Here is a 23,908-nt window from a genome sequence, read left to right on the forward strand (position 1 = left end):
AGGAGATAAACATAGTACTGGAGGGGTGTGACTTGTGATACGATGGGAGTGACCCCCATCGTAGGATTTGGATTATTTTGTTCTGAATCTTTAGGGATATTTTAGTTCTTTGCAAAAAATCATTCTGTACTTTTGTGTAGTGTTTGTTCCAGTAAACTCTACTCCATCTATAAGATCAGTTTTTAAAGGGGCTCCCTGGTTGAGGTTTGTTGTTTTAAATAAATATTTGCCTTTTTTAAATGTTTTACCTTTATTAAATCATTTCCAAATAAAGAAATTAAGAAAACATGTCAGATTGTTTGGAGATGTGTTTTATTAGTTAGTGTAATTCTGTGTAAGGTAAATAATGTGATTAGTTCTTAGACTTAATGGATATAACAGTAGACTGTGGATATGAATAAACTGGATCTTGAATAGAAGGCGGACAAGGATCAGAGGGAAAAAAACCTACTGCTAATCCTTATTATCTTTTATGTATATGATGCCAACATATTCTGTAGCGCTGTACCCAGTGACACATCCGATGATTGTGTTCCAGGCCATTCTCTGGTTCTCAGAGGATGAAGTGTTGCCCGCATCGGATGTTAAGCTGCATCTCAAAGCCAACGGCGGCTCCATGTGCGCAGTGCGTGCGGTGGACAAGAGTGTGGTGCTGATGAAACCAGAGGCTGAGCTGACTGAGAGCAAGGTAAGACAAACGTCTGCTTATAACATTCATAAACAGAGAAGCATCTTTTCATACATTGGTTCTCATTTACAAACCGCGCCGGATGTCTTAGTTCTACACTAGTAAATGGCCTGCCCAGCGCAACGTAAGATGCCTACTCCTCCCTCTGGTGCTAGTAATGTGAGCAGGGTGACATGTGGGGAGGTGGTAAGATGTGAGGACGTGCAGTATGTAGTAGGGTACACGGTATACGTCACATACGTTCACCCTCTGACCACTTGAGTGAATAAATTATTTCAGTTTTCTCCAAAAATACTCCTCTGTTTGGCCTCATATATGGTTTAACTTAATCCAGGGAGTGATGGGACATTGGGGCTGTTTTTAACATTTGTCATGATTGTGTGTACAAAGCTTTACACATCGAAGTGCCACTGAAAGGTGCAAAATAAGTTGCATTAAAATAATGGGACAAGAACAGGACTCTTTGAGAAATGTCTTGCTTAGTGGAAATGGCCGTGCACCCTGTCTGCACCACAGGGAACACCCCTAAATATGTGCTCTCTATATCCATTTATCTCATTTCCACTGTCTCACTTCTCAAAATAAATTATTTTGCAAGACTTAGCAAATGTAGGTACACCGATGGCCCAACACTATATTCACCAAGGGACGGTATATAGTACACAGATCAGTGACAGCAGACACAGAGCGACACAGTCTACTGTAAGGTATACTCCCCCCATCCATCTGTATACTGTCATGTATACTGTACACAACCATCTGTATACTGTCATGTATACTGTACACAACCATCTGTATACTGTCATGTATACTCTCCCCCATCCATCTGTATACTGTCATGTATACTCTCCTAATCCATCTGTATATTATTATTATTATTATTATTATTAATTTTTATTTTTAGGGCACCACAAAGTCTCTGTAGCGCTGCACAGAGACAAACAATAGCGCAATACAAGGTGAAACAGCACGGCACAAATAACAATAAACACTATAACTCAGGAAGCTCAAAGCACAGCTAGAGAGAAAGAGAGGGATATTCAGCACAAGCTGGTAACCTGTGCCCAAGAGGGTGGGCGCGACTGACAGGTAAGAGCCACTGAAAGGTGCAGAGAAAAACAAGAAAGGAGTCAAAGGGCAGAAGGTCCAAGAAAGAGGGGGGCTGAGTAGCTGGAGAGCAAAGTTAAAAGTGGTGGAAACAAGAGGGGAGAGGGCTCTGCTCAGAGGAACTTACAATCTAAAAAGGTGGGGCAGACATACTAAAGACACAAGGGTGATACGGGGACAGAGTCACACGGAAGAAAGTGGAAGGAGGAAGAAGTAATGAGAGGGAGAGGTAGCCGACAGCGGGATGGAGTGTGAATAGAGATGAGGCTGGAATTATAGGGAGCAGTGGAGTTAGCGAGGGCCTTGTATGTGAGGGTGAGGAGCTTGAAAAGGATTCTGTAGGTGGGAAGACAGTGTAGGGCTTGGTAGAGGGAGGAGACAGAAGTAGAGCTGCAAGAAAGGAAGATAATTCTAGCACCAGCATTGAGTACAGATCGAAAAGGAGTGAGATGAGAATGGGGAAGGCGAATAAGAGGAAGGTTACAGTAGTCCAAGCAGGAGATGATCAGGGAGTGGATGAGAGATTTGGTGGCATCCTGGGAGAGGAAGGGCCAAATGCAAGCAATGTTACGTAACTGAAAACAGCAGGATTTAGCAATAGAATGAATGTGTGGGGCAAAGGAGAGAGAGGAGTCGAGGATGGCGCCCAGGTAGCAAAGTTGGGGAACAGGAGAGATAGAAGAATAGCCAACAGTGATAGAGAGGTCAGAGTGGGAGGAGGTTCAAGATGGAGGAAAATCAATGAGCTCGGTTTTAGCAATGTTAAGTTTAAGAAATCTAGAGGACATCCAGGAGGAGATGGCAGAGAGACAGGCAGACACCCTAGAGATGAGGGAGCGATAGGATCCAGCGGGCAGGTTGAAGGGGTGGGATGAAATGAGAGAGTGGACTTCCTCACCTGTGGTAGGGCAGAAGAAGTATAGGAGTTGGGGGCTGAGGGAAAAAGAGGGTGGAGTGGGGGAGGTGGCGAAAGAGTGAATGGAGGAGGTGATTTCAAGTCTCATGGGCTCGATTTTAGAGGAGAAAAAGGAGGCAAAGTCAGTGGCAGTTAGGAGTGATGGGAGGAAAAGGGGGGGCAGGAGTATGGTGAAGGTGGTGAAGAGGTGGCGGGGGTTAGAGGACTGAGAGAAGATGGGGGATTTAAATAAAGATTGTTTAGCGAGTGAGAGGATGGAACTGTAAGATGAGAGGATAAACTTGAAGTGGAGGAAATCAGATTTTCTCCAGTGGCGTTCAGCGGACATGTGTCATGTATACTGTACACATCCATCTGTATACTGTCAAGTATACTCTCCTCATCCATCTGTATACTGTCATGTATACTCTCCTCATCCATCTGTATACTGTCATGTATACTGTACACATCCATCTGTATACTGTCATGTATACTGTCCTCATCCATCTGTATACTGTCATGTATACTGTACACATCCATCTGTATACTGTCATGTATACTGTACACATCCATCTGTATACTGTCATGTATACTCTCCTCATCCATCTGTATACTGTCATGTATACTGTACACATCCATCTGTATACTGTCATGTATACTGTACACATCCATCTGTATACTGTCATGTATACTGTACACATCCATCTGTATACTGACATGTATACTGTACACATCCATCTGTATACTGACATGTATACTGTACACATCCATCTGTATACTGTCATGTATACTGTACACATCCATCTGTATACTGTCATGTATACTGTACACATCCATCTGTATACTGACATGTATACTGTACACATCCATCTGTATACTGACATGTATACTGTACACATCCATCTGTATACTGTCATGTATACTGTACACATCCATCTGTATACTGTCATGTATACTGTACACATCCATCTGTATACTATCATGTATACTGTACACATCCATCTGTATACTGTCATGTATACTCTCCTCATAGAATATTTTACTGATGATTTTTTTTAAAAAATACTCAATAGGGAACACATGTTGTTGAGGAAAATCTCACACTGACACTTGGAGTCCCTAAAAATAACAAACTAACACTTGGTCTACCAAAACAATAGTATATTATCATTTTGGAACTCAAAATAATGGCGCCCTACAATTTAGTGTCGCAGAAAATTTGTATTTAAAGTACAAGCAACGAAAAGGTTGAAGAAAGTCTGACATCTTCAATAAAATTAAAGCAATGTTATTAATAAAATCTCTTTACCATAAAACTGCTGAACAATTTCCTTCTGATAAATGTGAGAATTGTGTCTCTTGTTACACCCTAGGTGCCTCCTCCCTGTGTCACGGACTTGGGGGCTTCATAAAAGTACTCATAAGTACAACTTGCTTTAAGGGAAAGTGGGTGTTATAGGTGCTACCTGGACACTGGCGTTCATTGGCAAAGAGGTCCACATTTATATGATGCCATTTTTGGGCGTGGTTACATAATGTGTAATGTAACACTAAGCTGAGATGATGTCATTGGGGGTGTGGCCACAAGATATATCTGCTGTGCTACATTATAGAAGACAAGTGAAGGTAACATTTATGGGATATTTTTATAAATGTACAATACAGTCCTTATAATTATCTTTAAGTTCTGATAATAAATATTTTCCAGTTCCAATGTTTTAATAATTCTCCAAAAAAAATAATCTCTGACCATCGCCTCCTCTGTGTGGTTACAGATCCAGAACCTTGTCCAGATCCAGCGCACCTATATATCTAATCGTCTGGATTACAGTCTTTGCCAGGGGAAGACGCCACAACCGTCACAATCTGACAGTGACTCTTCAGACTTTTGGATTTATGATCCCTGGATGTGGCGTTCTTCTTACCCAGAGAAGAAGAAGGATATTCAGGACATAATTCAGGTATGTGACATTTCTACTTGTGATTGCTGCTACGTATTGTTATGCACGTTTTGTCGCTATCCAATAACGATTGTCGAATCTCGATTTGTGTTTCCAACTCACAAATATTTATTCTCAAAAGGTAGCAGAATAATTTAAGTGAAATAATAGTAAGTACAGCCGTTACTTATCGCAGGCACTCTGGATCCAGTGAACAGTCATTCAGGTCTGAAGTCTGTGGTCAAAGATGACTGCTCACTAGATGAAAAGCGCTCCTGCTTATATACAGTCAAATATACAGTGAAACAATGCAGATGACGTGGCTTCTATTGGTCCAGGTTTCAGGAGGGTCCAGGGTGTTGCAGATCATAGGTTAGTTCAAACCAAAATATCCAAAGGTGAGGGGCAGCTCCCCAGGGGCTGTGCTTCGACTTTCCTGCCAAGAATCCAGTCTCAACTAGTCTATTAGCATTTTATAGTCAGTATCACTTTAAAGGTTTATTCCCTAACATCAATAACTAGAGTATGCAATGTGCGATCTCTTCGCCGAATGAACCGGACAGCTGCTGATGAATAGGGGATTAAAATGCTATCAGACATGACACGTTTCCTTTAACCTGAACCATATGTTTTACTAACATGCATATAACTTTTAATATTAAACATGAATACTACTATATTTCGACATAAATAACTATGTGTTGCAACTACAATTAATGTGTACTATTTACAAATGTGCATATTTGTGCGAATGTGTGTAAATGTGTAAAAACTGTTATTGCCACGTGTTGCGGCTGCGTACGCCCTTCCACGCAGTAGCGTGCTCTACACATTTTTTCAGACAAAGACAATCAAGTTTGCTCGATATTAATTGAAAGGACTTTATCCAATTTGCTGACTTCGACAGTATATAATCATTATGGGGGTCTATTTATTAATATCCCCCCTATCACTTAGATATTGCAGAGCTAGCTGAGCAGTGGGGACATGCGCGGGCCGCGGTGACAGATTCAGGATTTTGGTTCCATTCATTAGAATAACATGATTAAAGTAATAAAAATACCACATAAAAAAACACTATATATAATATATAACTTGTATTTAATGGTTTTTTTTACATAAATTAATAAAGGCTCTTCATTACAGTCATTAAATAAGTATTTGTAAACTAAACTGCATTGGAAAATGCTTAATTCTAAGAGTAAAGAAATTTTATAATGCGTTTATTCTGGTAGCGCTGGATGGTGTTAACATGATGGATATGGCAGGGTATCAGTCACGCAGCAATGTTTCGCTCAATTATAACTGTACAGTGACACTTTGCTTCTATGCAGGGCAGCCAAGAGAAATTTTGGGCTCGGTACAATAACTTTTAGGGCTCCATCTATAGCCACCAAAGGGAGCAGGGCCACACCAGGTTGGTGACTCCTCCCACTACACAGGCAGGCCAGGGCCCGCAGGCAGGCATGGGACCCGGTACGTTGTTCCTGCCCCCTCATCTCGGCGTCCCTATCAGTATGCTGGATGAGCAGAGGCTGGCTGGCAACTTTAACCCATGGGGGAGGCAAACTAATGGAACCAGTGTGTGCCTTTGTCAGAAGATAAATAACCAAGGTGCAGAGGGTCTAACAGCAAACTGGCCTCCAACCCCCTCTCCCTCCATATGCACATCATAAATAATGCTCTGCATCTGGACACAGACCAGGAGGGCCCCCAAAAATGCACCCCAGTTCAATTGTTACATATAATAATTATATCTCTCTCCACAAAACTTTTCTTTTTAGCATGCAGACATAACATTGCATGCATGAGTATAACTAATCTGCATTTAGTTTTCATTGACCTAGCTCCTCCCATAAGAATATGCTAAATATTACACCCCTAATTATTTCCATATGCAAACTTCTTGTGTTTTGAGCAAAAATGGAGAGCATTTGTTAAAAAAGGCACATCCTGATTCAGGTCTATGTCCAGACCATTGATTCTAGCTGTATCATGAAGGGAAATAATTCCATCTCACTTTTCAGCAGTTATTCAGCAGTTATTCAGCGTAGAAAGGCAGCTTTCTCCATTGAATTACCACCATTAAGTGCACAAGCTCTCAATTCATAAGTAAAGCAGCATGAAGTGGGACATACCTTCCAACTGTACCTGACTGCTCGGGACAGATCCCCAAAATCTGAACTGTCCTACTATAATTGGGAAGTTGTCAGAGATTGCTCTGTCCCACCTGCCAAGCACCGAGTGAACATTCCCCAACCATTAAAACATTTACCCCCATGTTTAGGTCACCGTCTCCCCCATCAAGGCCTGACATAAGGTAGAATTTATTTAATAAATAGGCCTATTTAGCCCCATACGCAGAAACACACATCAGTGCCAGGAAAGATTAATGGTGCAAGATGGAATTGTCCTTGGGCCCTCCCACTCACCCATATGTTGGATCTTACAAAGGACATGCACACTTTAACAAACCAAGCACTTCAGCGACAAGGGCTGCCACTTTTGTGGCTGAAGTGCTTGGTTTGTTTGGGCCCCCACCAGAGCCGTAACTTAGAGTACTAGCGCCTGGGGCAAGAAAGACAAATGCCGCCCCCTAGCCCTCAGTTTTAACCAAATTAATCTAAAATATTCCTAAATTGCGCCCTTCTTCAGAATTGCGCCCTGGGCGGTTGCCCCTGTCGCACAGCCTTAGTTACGGCCCTGGCCCCCACTAAACCAGCTATCAATGCCCTAAAGGCATGTTAGACCAACAGAGCTGTGAAATGAATTCTACACTGTCAAGATGATGTCATCATCATCTTCAGCATCATCCTCACCCTCATCAGTGTGCACATCATCATCACAGACTATTAATTCATCTCCACTGGAATCCGCCATTAGAGAAGTGTCAGTACTTGGATGCATTTGCCGGTAAAGGCCTTCCTCGTGGAAGATGTAGTTCATTTTGATGAACATCATTTTTTCCACATTTTTAGGAAGTAACCTCCTACGTCGACCACTGACAAGGTTCCCGGTTGTGCTGGAAACTCTTTCTGAGTACACACTGGAGAGTGGGCAGCTTAGGTATTGCAAAGCAAGTTTGTACATGGGTTTCCAAATGGCTTGTTTTTCTTCTCAGTATGGAAAGGGACTGTCTGACATTTCCATTTCATTTAACTCTTGAAAATAATCCTCCACCATCCTTTGCATGTTAATAGTAGGACCGGGTGGAGTTATGGCCGAGGTCACACTTTTTTGGGTAAAATCTTTCAAACCAGACCAGGGGGTAAATGTATCAAGGTGCGATTTTGCAAATCCAGCGATTTTCTCGGGAGAGTTGAAACTCGCAGATGTATGAAGCTGAGATTTCATGTAAAATACCTAGAGTTGTGCTTCTGTCAGAATCGTTATTTGCAAAATCGCTAGAAATAAAACTCCCGACTGTTTGCCACTGTAGCTATACAAGTCTCAAATGTATGAAGCTGCGATTAAGCAAACTCAGGAGAGTTTGCTTTAAAACACGCCAGATATAACACGCTGCTTGCTAGCAGCGTGTTGTATAAACACATCACTGTTACACTGCCTGAGCTCCGGCAGCTGTTAAAACTGTAAATAATAGATACATTTTTTTAAAAAAAACACGTGGGGTCAACACTCTATTTAGTCTTAACCCTAGTGCTGCCAGCCTACTGCTGGTTCCGTGAAAATCTGATGGGAAAATCCCCTAATACTATAAATAGACCTAGCGTAATGAGCTAAGCTCATTGCGTATCGGAGCTTCTACTATGTAGAAGCTGTTTGTGACGGTCCTTCACTTTTTTTATTTTCCTTCAATCAAGCAAGAAGATTCGGGGATGTTACAAATATGGGGTCCCCCTGGCTGAAGAACAGAAGACTGCAAGCAACAATGGGCCCCCCCTGGGCAGAAGAACTGAAGAGATTTCAAGCATGGACTTTTGGAATTACAAATTTATTTTGGACTTTGTCAAGCATGGACTTTGGGAATTGCAAATTTATTTTGGACTTTGTTTACAGTCATTTTTGGATTGAAAGCTGCTGACAACAGATGAAAACTTTATTGGTGAGTATATCGGGGATTTATTATTATTTTTAATAAAATTATGTGGCGTAAATGAGGGTGTTTACTGTATTTATTGTGGGTTTATTATTTTTATTAAATGTTAGTGGTTTTAACGAGGGTGTTGTGGATTTTTAAACATTTTCTTTTGTGGAACTACAGGTCCCAGCCAGCCCTGGCTGCCATGGGTATGCTGGTGCTTGTAGTTATACAAGTAGCAGCATGCTCACACAAATTAGTGCAACCTGACTGGCAAGGACTTGTAGTTCCACAAAACAAAATAGCGTCTGTTCGTTTTTTACCACTTTATCGCCGTCATTACCCTACACCCACCGCCCAGGGTGTAGGAAGAGCCCTAGTGCTTTCAGCACTGGGCTGGGTGTCCCTAGGGGGGGACCCGCTCTTTTTTTTCGGTGGACCCCACTCCCTAGGGAATCCAGCCCAGCGCTGAACAGCCTGGGGTTGGTTAGTCATTATGGCTGGGGGACCCCTGCCGTGTGTCCCCCTGCTGTAGTGCCTCCAACCTCGGCTGGTTTGCCTAGTGCTGGTTTCGTGAAAATAGGGGGGACCCCACGCAAAATTTTTCCCTGATTTTCACGGAACCAACAGTGGGCTGGCAGCACTAGGGTTAAGACTAAATAGACCCCACGCGTTTTTTTTGTTTTTTTTAACTTTGATCTACTCTTTACAGTTTTGACAGCTGCCGGAGCTCCAGCAGCTGTATGACAGGCAGTGTAACAGTGATGGGTTTATACAACTCGCTGCTACAACACAGGAGAGTTGGCTAACATGGGAGTGTTTTACATCACAGCAAATCGCCAGAGATGACCAGCGATTTTGAAGATCAGGGTCAAAATCGTAGCTTAATACATTGGAGAAAATTTTGACTAAAATCGTGGGTTATCACCCGCGATTTGCCACGATTTTAACACGCTGAAAAAATTGGACCTTGATACATTTACCCCCAGATGTTAAAATTCAGCTCTTTTATTAGGGTGTATATGAGACCTCAAACACTTTGTAGTGCAAATTCAGAAAAATACAGTGCAATGACCACTATATTAGGATTTCAGCACTCAGAAAATTCAGCTCTTTTATAAGGGTGTATATGAGACCCCAAACACTTTGTAGTGCAAATTCAGAAAAATTACCACTCTCCTATTTCTATTCTATCACTTTGCCTGCTCTATACTGTGAATTAACCCTTCTCTGTCCCTGTCTCAAATGGCGCTAGATCGCCGTGGACGCGGGTATTTATTGATTCCAAAACTCGTGAGATCTGAGATCCGACGATGTCAGGATGACGTTTTGCCTCATTTTGGAATCCGAATAGGCGTCTCGACTCGGTACTCAGAACCCCAAAGTTTGGGTGGGTTCGGTTTAAGGAAACCGAGCCCGCCCATCTCTAATTGAAAGTTGTTCCTCTTGTTTCATTTGACCTGCCCACTGTACCTTCAACCAGGGTGATCAAATAAACATCACTTGCTTCAAAGACCTGCTTGGAAACTTGTCTATCCCTGTGACCTACAGATTAGACCCAACTCTAATCCGTTCCCGGGTGTTCAGAGATTTGGACCCAGCTTTCTGGTACCACCGCCCTGCCTGCTGCCCAGCAGCTCTGGCCTGTGTGATAGGCCAGGGGGGATCCATCCACAGCAACCCTGATCCATAGGAAGAGGTCAGGGGTACCAGCCCAGGTACACCAGTAACGGGGTACACTAGCAGCGTCAGTTACCCAGAAGAAACCCGCTACTGGATGCCGGTAAGGAGTCCAGTGGTGGCAGCATTTGTAAGCCCCTCCTACTGCGGTTAGAGGGCGCATTTGGGATATCGAAAGGGAATGGTGGCAAAGTAAGCCCAGCCGGTTCCCAGCAACAACAGACAGGGTGGCATAGGCTGTCCATCCTGTCACAATTAATGAAAATAATTTATATTTAAAGGCCTACTTTTCATTTAAATCAATAGCATTCACAATTAAAACAGGCTTTACATATCATTAATAGCCCCTAAAAATATAAATAGCCCCTACCAACCACACATGGAATTATGACTCCCCACATACCATTAACCTCCCCAAAACTATGCCCTGTATAAGATTAACAGACCCAACACCAGTTCCTGGATAACAGAAAAACTCTCAACATCAGTCCCTACATTACATTAACAATCCCATCACCAGTCCCTGCATGATATAACCTCTTCAATACCAGTCCCTACATTACATTAACAACCTCATCACCAGTCCCTGCATGATATAACCTCTTCAATACCAGTCCCTACATTACATTAACAACCTCATCACCAGTCCCTGCATGATATAACCTCTTCAATACCAGTCCCCGCATAACATTGTGCCCCTCAAAACCAGATGCAGCATAATATTAACCCCCAGTCATCAAAATTGAAATTTAGAAGTGGCGGTATAAATAATGTAATGACAATGTAAGTGAATGGAATTTGATATTTTTACAATGAAGGCAGAAGGAGAAGTGGCGGTATGGCATACTACCGTATACACCCCCATTGCACCCACTGTTAACACCTAACACCAGTCTCAGCATAACTTTGACCACCCTCAAAGCCAGTTCCAACATAATATTAACCCCCAACACTCATCCCCATATAAACTTAACACACGAACACCCCACATAACATTATCTCTTCATCAGTTCCCTGCATGCCTTAACCCCCCCAACACCACCATATCCATTAACCATTAACTTCTCTCCCCTAAGTATAATAATAATCTTCGTAACACACTTACGTGTTCTCTAGAATGCCCTTAGAGGGAGGCAGATGTTTCTGCCTTTCTCCCGGAAATGTTCTGGTAATGAAGACTGAGTACAGCAGGTGAGATGGATGAAGAGGGAATGGAGGGTGAGATGGGTTAGGGGGCTGGTCCATGGGACAGCACTTACAATAATGTCTTTGGTCCCAGTCACCAGGAAGCACAGCAATGCACAGGTTACCCAGCCCAGCTGCTGACCGATTATAAAAGAAGAAACTAGGAAGAGAATCCTCCATTCTATCAGTTCCCCTGGCAGCAGTTTAACTAACCCTTGCCTTGATCTGGCCCTGCTAAGAGGTCCAGTCAGTCCACTATAGGAGTAGCCCTGGGGGCATATGCCACTGTTTGCCTGTACCAGCCTGGCCTTGTCAGATGTGATTCTCAGCAACTACTCTTTTGTTGTATCCCTCCTCCGTTTCTGTGTGCTGGGTCTAATTCTCAGTATAATGTGCGCTGTATAAGTTAAATTTATTTAGCTTATGTATTTAAAATATAATTATATGATGATCATTTCTATGGGTCCGGTGATATTGGAGGTTGAGGGAGGGGACGTATGCCCCACTGTCATAGAATACAATACGAATTTGCATTTAACCCTGGAAATTGCAATGATCTAGTGATTGAACCTGTGTCCTCTGCTGTATAAATACTTATCTATATTAAACATTTGCTCCCTTGTAGGAGATGGGACTCCTCATTCTGAGCAACTGGAAAATTGTCGCTCCCGTCACTTGTAAACCCTATGGTATGTAACATTATTATCTTTTTAAAGATGATTCTAGATTTGTATTAAATTAATTTATGACAGCCTAAGCAACTCATGTTGCAATGCTTACTCGGACGAATAGTATGGTACATCTCGTCATCAGAGGTAGGAGGCACGATCAGTCCATGAGCAGTGTGCCAAGAGACAATCCGCCAATCAAGTAAGTGCTGATTTATTAGTAAAGTTAGCATACAGTCCGTTGATCTTATAGTATTAGATAAAAATATGCTGTATGTATTATGAGGTTTCTTGTGTCGGACAACTTTTTGGAGACAAATTGTGACTACAGATCATGGCCACAAGCCAATCCCGTCTGTTCTGTGGAATATACAGATCTGCTCAGACCTACATAAAAGGAATAGATTGTCATTATCAAAGCAAGCTTTTCCTGCTGCAAGAATGTATTTTGTCCCTGAATTATGTTGGAGTTACAAATTGGAATATTGATATGTATAGAGCTGATAACCTGTATATATTCAGAGAATAGTGCAGAGACTATGAGGGTCTTTGTGCAGTTGGATTCTTTCTCAGCTTTTCAAAAAAAAATATTTCTAAAACTAAGATCATTTGCAACATGTCTTGTGGCATCAACCAGGGATGCAGAAGAAACTTCTAAAGGCATAAAAATATAGCTTGTGATGACAGAAAGAACAGACAGATCCATAATAATATATTTGTCCTGCAGAAATAACACCGCTGATGGCCATGTCTCCAGGGGAACCAATGAGAAAAGGTTTCTATCTCACAAGATTCTATATACAGAATATAAACGCTCCACACCTTACTCTATATACTGACTGTACTGATATATCCTACACAGACTACATTCTATATACCGACTGTCCTGATATATCCTCCACACACTACATTCTATATACTGACTGTCCTGATATATCCTCCACACAGTACATTCTATATACTGACTGTCCTGATATATCCTCCATATACTACATTCTATATACTGACTGTCCTGATATATCCTCCACAGACTACATTCTATATACCGACTGTCCTGATATATCCTCCACACACTACATTCTATATACTGACTGTCCTGATATATCCTCCACACACTACATTCTATATACTGACTGTCCTGATATATCCTCCATATACTACATTCTATATACTGACTGTCCTGATATATCCTCCACACAGTACATTCTATATACTGACTGTCCTGATATATCCCCCACACTCTACATTCTCTATACTGACTGTCCTGATATATCCTCCACACACTACATTCTATATACTGACTGTCCTGATATATCCTCCACATACTACATTCTACATACTGACTGTCCTGATATATCCTCCACACACTACATTCTATATACTGACTGTCCTGATATATCCTCCACACAGTACATTCTATATACTGACTGTCCTGATATATCCTCCACACACTACATTCTATATACTGACTCTCCTGATATATCCTCCACACAGTACATTCTATATACTGACTGTCCTGATATATCCTCCACACACTACACACACTACATTCTATATACTGACTGTCCTGATATATCCTCCACAGACTACATTCTATATACTGACTGTCCTGATATATCCTCCATATACTACATTCTATATACTGACTGTCCTGATATATCCTCCACACAGTACATTCTATATACTGACTGTCCTGATATATCCCCCACACTCTACATTCTCTATACTGACTGTCCTGATATATCCTCCACACACTACATTCTATATACTGACTGTCCTGATATATCCTCCACATACTACATTCTACATACTGACTGTCCTGATATATCCTCCACACACTACATTCTATATACTGACTGTCCTGATATATCCTCCACACAGTACATTCTATATACTGACTGTCCTGATATATCCTCCACACACTACATTCTATATACTGACTCTCCTGATATATCCTCCACACAGTACATTCTATATACTGACTGTCCTGATATATCCTCCACACACTACACACACTACATTCTATATACTGACTGTCCTGATATATCCTCCACACACTACTTTCTATATACTGACTGTCCTGATATATCCTCCATATACTACATTCTATATACTGACTGTTCTGATATATCCTCCATACACTACATTCTATATACTGACTTTCCTGATATATCCTCCACACACTACATTCTATATACTGACTATCCCGATATATCCTCCACACACTACATTCTATGTACTGACTGTCCTGATATATCCTCCACACACTATATTCTATATACTGATTGTCCTGATATATCCTCCACACACTACATTCTATATACTGACTGTCCTGATATATCCCACACACACTACATTCTATATACTGACTGTCCTGATATATCCACCACACACTACATTCTATATACAGACTGTCCTGATATATCCCCCACACACTACATTCTATATACTGACCGTCCTGATATATCCTCCATACACTACATTCTATATACTGACTGTCCTGATATATCCTCCACACACTACATTCTATATACTGACTATCCCGCTATATCCTCCACACACTACATTCTATGTACTGACTGTCCTGATATATCCTCCACACACTACATTCTATATACTGATTGTCCTGATATATCCTCCACACACTACATTCTATATACTGACTGTCCTGATATATCCCACACACACTACATTCTATATACTGACTGTCCTGATATATCCCCCACACACTACATTCTATATACTGACTGTCCTGATATATCCACCACACACTACATTCTATATACAGACTGTCCTGATATATCCCCCACACACTACATTCTATATACTGACCGTCCTGATATATCCTCCACACACTACAATCTATATACTGACTGTCCTGATATATCCTCCACAGACTACATTCTATATACCGACTGTCCTGATATATCCTCCACAGAGTACATTCTATATACTGACTGTCCTGATATATCCTCCACACAGTACATTCTATATACTGACTGTCCTGATATATCCTCCACACACTACATTCTATATACTGACTGTCCTGATATATCCTCCATATACTACATTCTATATACTGACTGTTCTGATATATCCTCCGCACACTACATTCTATATACTGACTGTACTGATATATATCCTCCACACTCTATATTCTATATACTGACTGTCCTGATATATACCCTGCACACTACATTCTATATACTGACTGTCCTGATATATCCTCCACACACTACATTCTATATACTGACTGAACTGAGATATTACAATGTTTACTTTTTTAAAATGGAGCACATTTGGCTAACACTTTATGGTGCAATCAAGTTTTTTGGGCTGGTACCTGATTACTCTGGTGATTTCTCTATTAATACTAACATAGTATCATCAGTCTGCTATGGCTCACAGTTACCAGGATAAACTTTTAGAACTGGTGAAATAGAGGTCTTTACCTTTAGCAGCCGCCTTTCCTGAAGACTTACAGGTACTCAGGTGTTCCCAGCTCTTAAGCTCTAGCGTAGTAGACGTTTATCATTGGCGACTGTAGCGCAGCAGGAAATAGGAGGCAGTGAGCAGGATGATAGCGGGTAGTCAGGAGGAGGCCGAGGTCAGGGTTCTGTAGCAGGTAACAAGATCAGAAAACAGGCTAAGGGTCAGGGCTGGCAACGAGCTGGAATATCCGAGTAACAACCTAGAGGTCGGGGCAATCAGCATACAACCGAAGTCCAAAAACAAGCCAAGAGTCATACACAGGGTCAATCAGGAGACAGAGAAGTAAATGAGCAGGCCAGCATATCCACAGAACTGAACGCTATAACCAGCAGGGAGGCTAAGCCCTCCCTGCCTTATATATAAAGTGGAACCAATCAGAACCAGCAGGCAGAGCACTGACAATCAGATCATTTGCGTATGCCCCGGCTGCCACTGATGCCAACAGGCAACGTACACCGTTGGCTTGGTCTGGACAAAGTGGAAGTGATGTCCTGGTCGTCATAGCGATGGCCGAGGTGCAGTCCAGCAGTAAACAGTGAGCAACCGCTGCTTGAGGCACCGATGTGGCCCGTAACACAGTTTAAACATTTTTGGGTCATCCTGACTCTAGTTTTACACTCCTCATTACATTTTATTCACTAAGCAATTAAACAACAATTGAAACACTATGATAACTACAACTAATAACTATTTTATTATGTAACACCCCTTTCCCTAGCACTCTGAAAGGGGTGGTGAAATGTTCTCTTTCTTAAGTGCCTCCACCCGAGCCTTCTACACAGTGTGGTTGGATGTGGACTGTGACTGAATCCACCAGCGGTTGACTTAGGGAAGCCCCTTGTACCTGACCAAACTTGACCCTGATTGGGGGATGATTGATTCGGCGATCAGATGCAGCTTACCGCCGACTGTGGCAAGTAGAGAGCGTCCCGTTGCTAAGCAACAGGCAACCTGGAAGAGCATTCCGTTGCTAGGCAATGGGATACAGGCAGAGAGAGGAGACCGGCATCTGTCCCCACCACCTAGGGGAAGTGTGGGGACGCTTCATAACACCCTCTGTATGATAGTGGGCCACGTACTCAACTGGGGTATTATTTTGGGGATAGTAAATGGGTAAGGCAGATTTAAATTGGGGGAGATTCTGGACTGTGTAAGTGGGACAAAGGGAGAAGATAATGCTCAAATGCAACAGCATGGTGAACAGTAATGACAAATAAACAAGATGACCACCACACGTGCATTCACTGGGGCTTGGTCGTTGGTGGGGGGAGCAGGGTAGTTAAAAACAAAAAACAAAACATACTCACGTGATCGCGGAGCCGGCATCCCTCCTCTCTGCTGCTCTGTGCTCCATTCAGACTGTCTGAATGCCGGGTGTGATGTCATCATGTCACGCCCAGCATTCAGTCAGTCTGGAGCAATGGAGCACAGAGCAGCAGAGAAGACCAAGAAAGCAGAGAGGAGAAAAGGTAAATGAAAGGAGGAAAACGAGGGGGGGCACCAAGGGGTTAAAAAACGGGGAGGCAGCATGACAGAGGGGTTAAAAAATGAGGGGATGCACAGAGGGGTTAAAAAACGGGGGGCAGCATGACATAGGGGTTAAAAAATGAGGTGGGGCACAGAGGGGTTAAAAAATGGGGAGGCAGCATGACCGAGGGGTTAAAAAATGAGTGGGGGCACAGAGGGGTTAAAAAAATGGGGGGGCAGCATGACAGAGGGGTTAAAAAATGAGGGGGTCACAGAGGGATTAAAAATAAGGGGGCAGCATGACAGGGGGGTTAAAAAACGAGTGGGGGCACAGAGGGGTTAAAAAACGGGGGGCAGCATGAGAGAGGGGTTAAAAAATGAGGGGGGGCATGGAGGGGTTAAAAAACTTGGGGGGGCAGCATGACAGAGGGGTTAAAAAATGAGGGGGGGCACAGAGGGGTTAAAAAACGGGGAGGCAGCATGACAGAGGGGTTAAAAAAGGGGGGAGGCATGGCACAGTGGGATTGAAAAAGGGGGGGAGCAGCATAGTATAGTGTGATGAAGGGGAGCCAGGTGAAGGGGGCAAAAGCAGCATGGAGGGTGCAGTGTGATCATAAGGCATGGCGATGATGAAGGGGCACATTATTGTAATATTGGAGCTGGAGGAAGGCCTAATTATTAATCGTGGGTGCTATTGATTTAACCCAGGTTTGTTTGGAATTATCTAAATGTAGCTATTTTTTTCCAAATAGGGCCCCCAGCATTCCAGGATCCAGACAAGCTGCAACTAAAGAAACCTGCAGCCACAGGTGGTTAAAGTGAGAAGAACAGGTAGGAGAGAGCAGGACAGTATGTAAAATGTTGTGATTCTAGTAGGGACAATGTCAATTTTTGGTGAGTGTTGTGCCCAATGTAAGGTGCAGGCCAAGACTGAACTGTTTGTGTACACACTGCATTTTTTCTATACCACACTGGAGTGCTAGATGTCCTGAAAGTCAGGAGTGCTTGGACATATGTGACGCTCGGGCGAATTGAGAGCCTAGTGATTTTGATGTGTTAGCCACGCCCCAATGGCGCATTTTCCACGCTCCCAAATGCATGACCACACCTCCGAAAAAATTTGCGCCTCCGTCAGGCGGCGCAATTTTTTTTAGCATGCTCAACTATAAGGGGGGGGGCCATGAATTTGTTGTACCAGGGCCCTGAATTCCTCTTGGCAGCCCTGGCTACGGTTGTAGGTTTCACTCTGCTGTACAGGATGCGTACAATATGTATGTGCAATATGAAATCTCAAATGAATGCACAGAAAAAAAATATATTAATCAATTAATGTTACCTGTCAATAACATAGTCATTTACGATTAGAAATGGAAATTTTATTAAAAAAAGTTAAAAAAAAAATTTCCTTCAAAAACATTTATTAGGCTTAATGTCTCCTGTGTATAAAATACATTGTTACAGTTGCTCCTGAGTGCAGACTCATGGTATAGCTGCATACGCTGCTGACCCAGGACTTAGACTAGACCCTTAGCTGGTGCAAGAGATACGGCAGAAAAACAAGGAACTTTCAGACACGCACAGAGCTTCATTTCGACGTGGCTGCATTCGCTTGAGTTTGGCACGCCCCCATTGTGCATTAACTATGGGCACACGCCCCCTTCCCAGCCCAGTTCACCCCCGAAATCGTAGACAATAGTAATTGGTATTGGCATACATAGAGGTCTTGCCTCTTTTGACGCCCGAGTGTCTTAATGACTCAGGTTCTATATCTCTGACAGGTTACACAGTCTCTAATATATGTACAGATTAATGTTAGGAGTTCTAACTTGTGAACGTAGGGGTATAGTGTTATTTTGTTAATGCAGCAATAATGTTGTCTCAGTGTTTGGTGTGTTATTACTTATCTCTCTCCCTCCGGATGGATATGAAGGTCTCAGCCACTGTTGGGTCGTGGACTACTGGTAAGCCTGATCTTGCTAGTTGTTCCTTTCGGCTAACATGCAATTCGCTAATAGCAGGAGTCTCCCTCTCTACACATAGACTCGCTTTGCTGTGTAATTCCCCTCAGTCTGCTTGATAGCGAAATTGCTGCAGGGATCCAGCCAGTGGTCAAAGTTGGGTGGTGTGTGTCGGTATGACATACCGGCACTTCTCCCCAATGTCTTTGAATCAACTCGCATGCTCTGCAAGCAGGCGCTTAACTTGCAGATCATGGGAGCATACGATTGCTGCTGCGATAGCAACAGGTAACAATTGATGATTGGTTATTGTTTTCTGTGTGTGTGTGTTTGGCGGTAGTCGTAGGGCCATTGAAAATAGTATTAATTAGGGGAGGCGGAGTTTCATCGGTGCTGCAGTGCAACTGCCTGGAACTTTCAGTGTCAGATATCACACTGCACTGTAGCTCATACTTGCCTACTCTCCCGATCCCCTAGAACAGTAGGCATCCTCCCGGATTTTTATGGGGTCGGAGCTTAATGACGCAATCGCTCTATCAAGGCCTGCCAGACGTTTCTATTTCTGTAGATAACATGACCATAAATCCCACCCCTCAAGCTCGCTGACTAGGTGTAATCCTTGACTCACACCTATCCTTTGTTCCCCACATCAACTCTATATTTATATCATGTTACATAGATCTAAAAAACATTTCCAGAGTAAGTACATATCTCACACAAGACACTGCAAAAACATTGATTCATGCACTTATCATCTCCAGCATCGACTATTGTAATTCCCTCCTTACTGGTCTTCCCAAAAACAGACTCGAGCCCCAACAATTTATTTTGCACGCAGCGGCTAAATTGATTTTCCTTGCAAATCGTTCTTTCTCCGCTGAGCCACTCTGTCAGTCTCTACATTGGTTGCCTGTTTTTCAATTAAACCAATATTAAATTCTTTTACTATAATACAAGGCCATTAAAAAAAACTGACATACATCTCCTCACTTGTCTCAAAATATCTCCCAACTCGACACCTCCGTTCTGCACAAGATCTACGTCTCTCCTCCACTCTCATCACATCCTCCCATTCTCGGTTACAGGATTTTTTTCCAGCTGCACCCACTATGCAATTCACTCCCTCGCACAATAAGACTTTCCTCTAGTCTTCAAACCTTCAAGCGTTCTCTGAAAACCCACCTCTTCAGACAAGCTTATAATATTCCTCAACCAACCTCTATATCTCCCTAGGTTACCGTAATACCCCCCTCTACACAGCTAACACAAGACAACAACCCTCTGACATAGCTGTGTGACTGAGCATACAGCCCACTAAATGCCTTTTAACTTTTGCATTCTAACTGGACAAATGTGCAATATGATGTAGCACTTACTCTTGTGTAACAAACCATTGTCCTATAGATTGTGATCAGGGCCCTCTGACCTGTCACAAACCGCACTCTGCAAACTCATAACTTGCAAGCTTACTGTAAGGGAACACACAGTATTCCAGCCTAAACCTCGCACTCACCTCTCTCTTAGGTTACACACTTAGGTCGTCTCTTTCCCAACACAGACACACGCTTCCACATCTCTCCGTAACTGCCACCAGCTACATTTAAGGCCCATAGCAAACCTATGACTTAATTACCCAATTGCGCACCCTCTGTGCTCTGGTAGCTAAAATAGCACTTCACACACAGGAATCTAAAGAGTTAACACAGCCAAGCAATCTATCTCTTCTAAACAGGCAGTGAGTTTGTTTAGAGCAATAATAACAGCACTTATTAACTTTTAGGTTTAATATACAAATAGTACAATGCTTACAGGTTATAAAGACAACTAATAAAAGTTGACATGACATAACATAAGCAAAACATTGGTTTCCCAAAAGACTGACAGTTTCTTGTAACTGTCTCAGCTTTTTAAAAACACTTTTACACCTTTCCCTACCTCCAGGGGTTGTGTGTCAGGGGTTGTGGTCTGTGACACTGTTTACAACCACAATTTGCATGTTCCCTGATTTAATATCTCATAATTCTACTATGTGACCTTACTTTTCTGTGGAGTGTCACACAGACCTAATTCTATATAAATTCAATATAAATTTACAAATTTATAGATACCAAACAGCATAGGTCCAGTGTATCTGCTGAGTTGAAGCTGATTTCCTCACCATCTCTGTGTGACAGCATGCTTCATTTGACGTAGGGGCTGCCCTTCATCATGCTATTTATGAAGATAGGGTTGATCACTAAATATATTGATTTAAGTTGCATTTTGGAAACTGAATTATATTTGTCTATATAAGATGCTGAAAGTCATTATCCTTGAGTAAGATCACAAGCTGTGAACTGCTCCCTAGAGTCTCTCTAGGTGCCAGAAACCACTATTTATGCCAGGATTTAGTTCACCCATGAGGTCTTTGAAACTGTTCACTACCTAAATGTGACAACTGTTATCTAGTGACACAGGGATGTACAGAGCCACTGAATAAACACAGGCCATTTGAGAGCAGGGCTCTGCTTTGAAGTCATTTGCATTTGACGTACAGAGAGAAACAAATTATAAATGACTTAATTTGATACACAGTATTTACACTTATGATTAGGCCTTATTCCCCACAATTATGTTATTTGTTAATCTTATAACTGTAATTCCGCTATGTTCAATACACAGTTAAATCCAGTAATAGTTACCTTTTTGTTCACTGTGTCAACCAATAATATCAGAATGTTCTGTAACTTAATCCGAGTATTGCAAAATGTCAATTGAAACCCATCAATGTATCTTACTTGCATAACAAAGCTTAAATAATAATCCATAAACACTTGTATTTTTATAGCTCAAGTGTTTAAACAAACAAAAGAAAAAAATTCTTCTTTTCTCAATGGAGAAACAATTGTAATTTAACCAGTTCAAATCCGAAACATTTTCCCTTTGGTATTTAGATCTTTAACTTTTCGCTAATTCTCTGGATTCCATGGATTGGTTGGAAGTGGTATATAACAATATTCTTATCTACTTTTATGTAAACATTTGATAGATTTGAGGTTCTTTAAATTTACTTCTACCCCCTTATATCTTGTCTGGCAACTTGTCACTGTAAGTTTCAGGAATTCTTCTTTATCCAAAAGTCAAAATAATCCTATCTCTTTAATGAAGGAAGTCCATCTTTCTATTTGATCTAATCAGGAAGATACAAAATAGGGTCTGATTCATCAAGGTACGTATCTGCCGATTTTGAGCTTATCGTACGCAAAATCACTCTGCATATGCCCAGAACCAGGAGATACGTCCGTGAACACAGCTCTGTCCGCTGCATCGTCGAACGCAAAGAACCTTTACTACAGCCTACGATTTCTGTGAGTGAACGTCGCGGAGAAGGGGCGTTTTGCCGTAGTCAATGTACAGTAGCGGCGTGCCAAACTAGCCATAGTCAGCCACATCCCATCTAAGCTTCGGACATCTCATAGTTACTCGTTTTTCCCCTTTATCTCTTGCGCCAGATAAAGGGCTAGTTTAAGTCCTGAGTATTAGTGATGACAGTCTCGTATGCATGCTGTAATATGTGTTTGCTTTCACGAGCAGCTGTAAAAATACATTTTATACTCAGTAGACATTAATATCATCCTAATAAATGTATTACATGGGTGGTAGGAAAAAAGCACTTTTTTTAAAAAAAAACTGTTTTATCATTAATGTCTGTGTTAATAACAGGTGACAGTTATTAAAAAAAAAAATTCCAGCGCATTTACGAATTTATAAACCACATAGGTATTGGACATATAGTGCAGCGTCTTGTGTATTAGAGCACAGCAGACCTGCCCCTGATTTCAACAGCGCACGTATCTTGAGATGCGTTCCTAGATGAATTCCGAAGTACGCAAACCAGAAATACGTGCGGATAATACTGGACATGTGTTGTTCTCAGATGCACGCTTGGATGAATCAGGCCCATAGTGTATGCTACAGCAAGTTAAAGCAAGGCTAGCTGCTTACAATACAACATCTTATATCTAACCAATCATTTACAGCCTGCGTTTTAAGTAGAATACGTTAAAGTCCGGTCAGCTTACACAATCCGTATGTTAAACACATTTAACATCGAGTGGTCTGAAAATTTACTGCAGCTATACAAAGTACACACGATATAAAGTACCCTTGGTTTGGACAATTGCATCCTTAACTTATCTCCAGAAACTAAAAGATCTGAATTGTGAATTTGGCCGAGAGAGTTGCTGATGTAAAAGTGGGCACTAACAATATTGCTATTCTCGAAGTTGCACATTGAGCTGGAGTTTTGAAATATTGAGATATGGAGGAATTGTTTCATATTGATATTAAAATATTGTTTATATTGCAATTCATGAAATATACAGAGCTCATTGAAGACATTATTGTTGAACACTGTTTGCTACTGTACTTTATGTATTAGAACATTTTCTGCTTTTTGTTTTCTGTCGTTTTTTTATGTGTTTAATATAATTTTTATATTTGATAATTCTTTAGCACTGTGTTTTTTTTAATGTGCTAGATAAAAAGGAGTGACGGATATTTTTGTCAGAGCAGCATTAATTTATATTCTTTTTGATTATCTATAGCACCTACTAGGATCTTTCCTAATTTTCCTCCTTATCTTAGTCATTTTCTTTAATGTTGTGTGCATTTCTGATCAATTTTTGCCTGTTGCCCCCTCTGCTCTCCCTCATTTCCTGGTCTCAGTTATGAAATCATCTCTATATCAATCATCAATCTTCTCTTGTTTTCATCCGCTCTTCCTTTGCCTTAGTCATTCCTCCTCTGC

The 23,908-nt window shown here is 41.8% G+C and overlaps 1 protein-coding gene across 4 annotated transcripts in view; it reads left to right on the plus strand.

Moving 5' to 3' along the window:
• LOC142160711 (alpha-2-macroglobulin-like protein 1) overlaps positions 1–23,908 on the plus strand; it is a 138,239-nt gene that overhangs the window by 70,483 nt on the left and 43,848 nt on the right. For 3 of the 4 annotated variants that reach the window (XM_075215592.1, XM_075215593.1, XM_075215595.1), the window contains exons 17-19: positions 539–688; positions 4,466–4,651; positions 12,160–12,223. In XM_075215592.1, coding sequence (XP_075071693.1) covers positions 539–688; positions 4,466–4,651; positions 12,160–12,223 — 400 coding nt within the window. Of the gene's footprint in view, positions 1–538; positions 689–4,465; positions 4,652–12,159; positions 12,224–12,929; positions 12,978–23,908 lie in introns of all 4 variants that reach the window. The other variant, XM_075215594.1, reaches the window with a different exon arrangement.

The sequence above is a fragment of the Mixophyes fleayi genome, chromosome 6 (genome assembly GCF_038048845.1).
Source record: "Mixophyes fleayi isolate aMixFle1 chromosome 6, aMixFle1.hap1, whole genome shotgun sequence".
Taxonomy (NCBI): Eukaryota; Metazoa; Chordata; class Amphibia; order Anura; family Limnodynastidae; genus Mixophyes; species Mixophyes fleayi.